General features: G+C 42.6%; 1 protein-coding gene across 1 annotated transcript; it reads right to left on the reverse strand.

Moving 5' to 3' along the window:
- Positions 1-501: 501 nt before the first annotated feature.
- Positions 502-6,619, reverse strand: flad1 (flavin adenine dinucleotide synthetase 1). The gene is made up of 10 exons (XM_079228175.1): positions 6,547-6,619; positions 5,085-5,253; positions 4,327-4,704; positions 3,804-3,917; positions 3,459-3,726; positions 3,033-3,180; positions 2,617-2,715; positions 2,260-2,449; positions 1,112-1,185; positions 502-1,004 (listed from the first exon to the last, which is right to left on the reverse strand). Exons 1-10 carry the CDS (start codon positions 6,594-6,596, stop codon positions 869-871), a joined length of 1,626 nt encoding a protein of 541 aa, XP_079084301.1. The 5' UTR covers positions 6,597-6,619; the 3' UTR covers positions 502-868.
- Positions 6,620-8,258: the final 1,639 nt, after the last annotated feature.

Below are 8,258 nucleotides of genomic sequence, written 5' to 3' on the forward strand. Positions count from 1 at the left end.
GAGGTAATTACTGCTGGAACAGTGTGTGCTACCCTGCGGTGGCCTCGTAAGCGACCCGCTTTATTAGATCGGCCGGTATCGATCCGTGTTGACTAATCTCCAGGCGGGGGGGAGGGGCAGAGAGAGAGAGGTAGAGAGAGAGAGAGAGAGGGGGGTAGAGAGAGAATCGATGAGCTGGGATTCAATCATGTCTGGAAACAGAGAGGGTAATTCATTGTAATCACGTGTGCAAAATGGAGAAAAAAAAGTGAGAACAACGCGCCCTTGAGGTGCTCAAAGAGAACTGCAGCATCGGGGTGCAGGCTTTCCAGTGAAGAGACGCTCCGTTAAATATATCAAGTCTGCACATATTCAGAGAGACACAGACGAGTCAATATGAGCCTGTCGGGTGACCTTCAGTAGTCTGTGCCTGCTGCTGCACATCGGGTCTCTAAAACCGGATCGTCTCACCTCGACAGAAAACCTTTTCACATTATTCACCGATACATTTTTGATAGAGGTTGTCTTTGTTTTATTGGTTTAAGAAAATATGACAAATAGATTCACGAATAAGATAAATCAAGAGCAATGCACGCTCCCATCTGCATGCACGACTGTAAAATAGTAACATGACATTGGATGAAGATGCCGCAGATTTATGTTTTATTCAACAGCACAGAGAGCCGTTACTTAAGCCGAGACTCACATGTATAAACAAATAGCGCACTCGCGCACCGTTACAATCTCATTCTGCAGATATTCGGAAAAAAATTCACATGAAGACTTGATACAACAACAACAACAACAAAACGGCCATGTTTCCATGTGTGCAGGGGTTGAAAACAAGGCTCAATCAGCAACAGGTGTCCGGGCGAGAAGTGAGACCACGTCAGGCACGGGAGTTTCGCTCCTCGTCTTCGTTCACCAGGAGGTGGGCCGCCTTGTACCGCGTCACCCCCCTCCCATCCACCATCTGGAGGGAAGCGTTTCGACAGGTGTTGTCCATACTGCCAAGTGAAGTGTACCTGCAGGTTGACAGAGACGTTTGAGACCAAGAGTTCTGCACTTTGCCGGTGATGTTGTGAATAATGGAGGATGCAGGAAGTGTTCACAGTTTGAAATGTATTCTCACCCTTTATCGTAGAGAATACAGTAGGGAACGTACAACGTCCTCAAGAACGACCAGATGTCGTGATACGTCCAGTCCTGTAGAGGGGTTGCAAGACATGCATTGTTATTGGTTTGGGATTGAGTCATGATTAGTGCAAACGATTATCCCTTTGAGATGCACTAATGTGATGAAGGGCAACATGAATTACCGTACAATGAGATCAGCTGGTGTGCTTCTCCTGGATGCGCCATTTGCACTATTATCTATGACAGCATGACCGTTAACAGCCATTCCAAAAGTATTTGCCTTTTCTTAAACCCTTATTAAATCCCAAATAAACATTTATTAACATATATTTTTAAGTTAACTTGAGCAGATGAAAGAGAGACAAAATCAGACGTTGCTGCCGGCATAAGATGGACTCATAGGGTGTCATAAAAACCTGCAATAGCTTCTATTATGAGAAGCTTTTGATGTTAAATATTTGTTGAGAATGTGTCACAGAGGTGTTGACTCGCATCACCCGTTTGTTTTGTGGTTATATTGAATAGCTTTATATTGTACAGGTGTGTGTGTGTGTGTGTGTGTGTGTGTGTGTGTGTGTGTGTGTGTGTGTGTGTGTGTGTGTGTGTGTTTGTGTGTGTGTTTGTGTGTGTGTGTGTGTGTGTGTGTGTGTGTGTGGCACAATATTCATATAATCTCTTCCAGCCATTACTTCAGGGCTGTTGAATTGCATTAAACTGTGCAGGTATCTTGTTATTTTGTTCACACTCTGTAGATCTGCACTCTGAAACTTCAGTCAAGATGACAAATAACATTAAGTGTAACAAGGGGAAATTGCCTGGCTAGAGCAGTGAAAACAGATTTGTATTACCAGTCAAAAAGCAGTTTTTCCTCAAGCACTATACACACACTTTACAAATGTGGGGACACTAAAGGACTGCTTGGTTTTTCTTTTTTTTTTTAGTTATGTCTGCAAATGCTCTTAAGATTAAGGTTGTCTGTATTTTTCACTTATCCGATGTGGTTGATTTAGTTTTTAAGTGGATTGTCTTAGACCCTCTTACATGATATGCCTTTGTGGCACCAAAGATAGAAAAAATACAATAAAAAGGGAGAAAAACAAAGACTTAATGAAACAGTTCAACTACATTGTCAGTGTGTCTCACCAGTAATGGGTTGACTCTCATGTAGTCTGGCCAGCCGGGGTCAGTGGGAGACATGGCTGAGAGTGTGTGAGAGTAGGGGTCGCTCCTCCTGGTTCCCATCAGGACGGCTTTCAGCTCCGGCCTCCTCTCCTGCACCTCGCTCAGCGCCTGCCGTATATTGCCCTCAACGGAGAATATCTCCAAGTCATATCTGCGGGAGAAACAACCCTGTTTAATGAATTATTCTACACCAACATGGGGGATTAGGACACTTTTTTACAAGATAAAAGAAAGAAATTGAAATACATAAATCTGCAAAAAGCAATCAGCTGAAATGTGTGTATTAACAGTCGGCAATAAGATAGACTGGTGGTTCACCTTTTTATCGTGTCCTGAAGGAATCTTTCCATTTCTGGGAATGGAGAGACAATACGGATGTACAGGGCTTTCACCCTGTCTTTACCATCTGGATATCGTCTGAGATTGACAGGAGGGTTGTTGTTTTTTTAAAGATAAGAGGGACACAGGAAAAGATTAAATGTTTACCATTATCACTATCTCCCAACATCTGTCCAATACAAATCAAGAAATGTCCAAACAGTAGTCTGTCTCAGTCTGCTTCCTGCTCACTCTCTTCTTCATTTACTTTTACCAGCGATGCCCCACTGTGCAATAGTGGTATCATTATGTTTTTAATTTCACTCTCTTGCCTCTCTTCTCTCAGGTCATTTGATTTGGTCCTGTTTAAATCATCCACTCCACTAATTGCCTCACGCCCTCTGCCCTCCTGTTACCGTTTCAGAGCTGCATAGTAGAGATGGAGCAGCGCTGTGCAGTCTTTGCCTCCGTTGAAGCCGATGCAGACTTCCTCCGTCGAATACTGATCCAGTGCAGCCTCTATCGTTTTCAGCGCAGACATAACCGTCTCGCCCAACGGTGTGCCTGCAGGGAACGAAATCAACAGCAAGCAGATGTTTTACAGTGAATATAGACAGTTACGATAATTCGATACGTTTATTCCATTTTTTGTTCAGTCATAAGCCAGTTATATTACTTTTCTATAACTCACTATGATTTTACAATGATAATTACTTTAATCTTTTTGCTTCTTTTATTGGTCCCAATATGTGTGTAGAGATAAAGAGTTCTCTGCAATATTCACTATCTATATATGAAGTTGACTTTAACGATCACCTTCCACCCCCCCTCCGCCCTCTCACCGCTGTTGGCCAGTGTGTACACCTCAGCAGTGGCGATAGACACCGGGTCCGTCACTAAGGGCACCGCGCTACCCTTAGGCAGCTCGTCCAGCAGCTGTGCCCGGGCTTTGTCCACCTCCTCCTGGCTATCCGAGTCCAGGACCAGCCTGACTCTGTGATAGTTGCTCAACCAGTCAGGGTAGGAGCCGAGAGCCACCTTCCGACACCAACCAGCCTGCAGTTTTGTCAGCACAGGGGCGATCTCTGCTTCATCTGCATCCACAAACACCTAATATGAAGATATTGGGTTATAACAACTCTGTATCCAACTGGATTTGTAAATGATAGTTACGGTCATGGTGATACCTCACGGGTGTGAAAAGTTGTCCCTGAACCAGCAAAGAGGTGCTCCAGCCCATTGAAGGCCCTCTCCATCAGAGACGGGATCCCAGGAAAGATGAACACGTTACGCACACTGACCTGGGGGAAGACGATGGACACGTCATGGACTGAAAGAATATATATTGACCCGCCCGGCTGCGTTTAGGGAAGTTTGGATCTCAGCTAACTGCAACACACATACTTGCAGGCGTGTATCCCTTACACGGCTGTTTTCTGCAAATGTTCAATGCAATTTTGCCCACTTTTCCCTCCTGCAGTCTCTGCTAAGCAGTTGATGTTGCAATCTGTCTTCCAAAAACAACCACAGAACAGGTTGGAACAGAGAGAGCAATTGAGTAACTGTGAGTCCTGAAAGTTGTGTCAGCTAAACGAACGTTTCCCACAAAAGCCTACTGAAAAGGAAAAGTATATCTACCTTTGTGTTTAATTAGGATTGTAGCTTGATAAAAGAACTACACTACTCCTCCTCCATGCTGCCGTCACTCACCAGTGGGTAGCGGAGCAGTTGTCCGGTCTGAGGGTCAGTTCCATAGTTGAGATTGGCCGAGCGAGGCACCATGGCCAGCTTCATAGCGGCACTGTTCTTATCCGTCACCCCAAAAAATTCCTCAACCAACCGGGCGAGCTCAGGGTGGGGGAATAACTCCTCTTGGAATGCCATGGCAACACTCTCAAAGGTGACGTCGTCATGGGTGGGGCCTATGCCCCCCGAGGTGATGAGGTGTGTAAACTGGGGTGAAAGCAGGGCCACCTCTTTGGCAATGACCTCCTGCACATCGGGTATGACCGTTATGCGCTGCACCGACACTCCAAGCTTTCTTAGTTTTCGCGTCAGAAAGGCGCTGTTTGTGTCCAGTGTGTGACCCTGGGAGACGAAAGACCAGAAGAAACAGTCAGTTTCACTTCACAATGAGTCGAAGGTCTTGCATGATGAAATGCAATGACTCGTGGTGAGCATGTTTTGAGACACGACATTGGACAAAGACTTGTCGTTTGAAGACAGAGCACTGCTGACACATCAAATAGCCATCACAAGGTTTTCCAGTGGATAATATGCAATGTGGATCCTGGACTGCATAGCGATAAAGAGAGCTGAGGCATACTGATGAATTAGGGTGTCACGTTAGAATTTATAATCATGCAGTCAAGTGCGCAGATTTTCTCAAGTCCACAGACGTTCAAGGATTCCCTGTGGGATACTGCCAGTCATACAAATACAGCTTCTAGGTACAACAAGTATATCACCTTGAGTATCTCATCTCCGATGATGAGAATGGCTGCAGTGGAAGCATCCCCGTTGGCTGCAAAGGACGGATTTGAGTCCTGGTTGTTTGTGAACATAGTTGCTTTAGAGAGTTGAGCCGCCAGTTTCCTCACACGCACCACTGCTCTACTCAGTCTGGGAAAAGCAAGGCTAGAAGACAAAGGGAAAATACTCACTCTTCATTCAGCATTTGCTCTTTATGCATGTATGTTTTGTTTTGCTGTCTGAACAAAGCCACGAACCTCCCGGGTCAACAGCAACTCTATCTTGACAAACAGAAAAATATGATGCAGCTTAAATGCTCTTTTAAATTTGCTAATGTTCTAAAAATATACTTTTTTGATGCTTGGACTCACACTATAAGTAAAGTTCATTTTGAATCTTACATCAACATGAAGCTTCATGTGGAGTTTCCCAAATTGTTTCAATACAGTTCAGGACCTTTTCTCCTTCATAACTTGTCTCCTACCAGGAAGTATCTTGAAAGAGACATGTGAAAGAGCAAATTAGAGAAAGAAAGAAGTGGAAAATTAGAAGAACCCATGAGCAATTTGTGGATTTCAGCAGCACACAGTTCAACAACAAAAAATGACTTCCTATTAGTTGTTTCTTAAAATATGTCAACAGATTGAAGAACTGATTAGTTGTATTCATCATATTGCACTGGGATTATATTATAATAAATGTATCTCCATGAAAAGTATTACAATTATATTTAATAAGTCTGGGGTACTTTCAATAGTGCATAGTTAGACCACAATGGCCACATATGCATCCAGGACACTGAGAGTGATGCACCTTCATTCTGGATAGCTAACTGTAAACTGCTGACATTGCATGTTTGATCTGTCTGCAAATTGTCTGAAGCAGATGTGGCGGATTAACAAATAATGTGAAAATGTGTTAAAAGGCGTGAAGACAAATTGGCTGGCATGGAAATGAAGTGAAGATTTGCCAAAACAATTAGGAAACAGAGAAAGCTGGCTTAAAGAACACAAGTTTAATGGACAGCTGAGTTGAGCAGTCAAATGAGGTCATGTTAACAATTCTCTCTCTCTCTCTCTTCTCTCTCTCTCTCTTCTCTCTCTCTCTCTTTCTTCTCTCTTCTCTCTCTCTCTCTTCTCTCTCTCTCTCGTATTCTATGTGAAGGACCTATAGCTTATATGAGTTACAGGAGCATACTGTTATCTTTACTTATCTGCACATTATATTGGTGACAAATGATGGTTTAACGTCAACCAAAGCGTCAGGTAACGTTAGTTACGTCACATCTTAGCGAGTGTCCTCGCTATCGTTATGTTACTTAACACGTTGTCGGTGTCTCCTGACGTTAGTACACTTTCATGGTAGACTTTATTCTGTCTATGCACTCGGCTGCCGCGTACTGTGAAGGAACACAACATATTGTTTCTTTAATTTGGTAAACAAACTGAGGGAACTTACTCCTGAGCCGCATATGACCTCGTTGCGTATCCAACTGTATGTGGGTACATGTCACTCAAGACGTTTTCGTGAGCCGTCCAATCACAAATGAGAACGGGTTTTCTGGAGGTCCGACCGCCAATCAGGTTTGAGGAATTCTGTCTTCACGGTCAGCCTTTATGTACCCGGAAGTAACTCAAATATCCGTATGATCCTGTTGTGCTAGAATGAGTAAACGCGATGCGGAGCAGTACGTGTCCTCTGGACAAAGTACCGTTTAGTAGGCTGATCAGCACGGTATCGATAACTCGTCTATCTGCAAGTTTTCACTTTGCACCATTTTCATGGCGTATAGCAGGGTAGTAACAGCGACCAAGACCTTGTCGTCGTCTTCTTCTCTACTTTCCAAATCATAAGCGATGGGCGTCTCTGTAACTCGTCTGCCTCTGCTGGCTGGAGGAGCACAACCTCCTCCACCGGCCAAAGGACGTGCTGTTCGTGTTCTGGTCGAGAGGTGGCGCATGTGGGCATGTCTAGAACAGCGATGCTCTGCAGTTGAAACAAGGTGAAGGTGGACTGCTTATAGTCCACAATAATGTATTGGCTTTAGAATGCATTGGGGGTTTAAGTTACATTATATGTAAAGAATAAAAAGGAAGACATTGAAGTTCTCAATCATGCCAAGCATCCTGCACAAGGAGTGCATTTATGTCCACTGTCAAGCAATCATATAATGTTTAACTGTCAGAACATTAAGGTGTAATATTATTATTACTTGTATTTGTATTTTTTTTAGATACGGTTAGTTGCAAGAAAAAGTATAGAAGCCCTTTTCTGCTCGGAAAAGAAAATAGAAAATGAAAATGATATTATCAAATATCAAATACAACATTCAAAATAACCTCTGATATAAGTGAATTTATTATATATTCATATTATATATTACATATATCATTTGAAACAATTACATTATCTCACAGACAATGTATTTTGAAAAGTGAAAGCACAGGCGTGACTAACGTTAACAGTGGCTCTGTCTGTTCAAGTGTCCCAGTGAGCCGTAACAGTGAGCCAACACTAATACCAGGACCATAAAACCAGAGCAGCTAAAAGGAATTCCGACATCTTTTATTTCATTATTTATACCTGCGATTTTCTGACTGGGACGTCAAATGTGTTCAGTGACAAAGGGCCTATTATGTATATGTAAATACCTATCCTGGGTGCATTTGAGCTGGTCTGCAGGAGCCATTGGGATTGTGTCAAATGTTTTTCTCATGGACATGTTTACCTGTTGGTAATTTTACTGTTTACAGTATAACTTTAAAAATGTATGGAGCTTATATGAAAATCAAAACTCCATCAAAACAGTGCTTATGGTAATGAAGAGACCCAGGAACTAGTTACTGATACAAGCAAGCTTTGTTTGAAACATAGAAGGACACAATTGTTAAATTATGAATTTTGTCCACTCCATTTGTAGCAGTGAGAGGAGGTTAATGAACTTTATGATGCAACAGCATCGGAAACTACATCCCACAAACTAATCAACAGTTGAATCAACAACTCTCTAAAATAATTGCAACTATTGCATAAGTGTTATATTAGACTGAACTATTTATATATAGGTCTACCTAATAAACTTTAAGTTTATGCCTAATATTTTAAAATGTAAATGTGTCCAATATGTCAGGGCTGCTAAAGATAAACAAAAAATGTTGATGATAAAACAG

The sequence above is a fragment of the Taurulus bubalis genome (assembly GCF_910589615.1).
Source record: "Taurulus bubalis genome assembly, chromosome: 12".
Lineage (NCBI taxonomy): Eukaryota > Metazoa > Chordata > Actinopteri > Perciformes > Cottidae > Taurulus > Taurulus bubalis.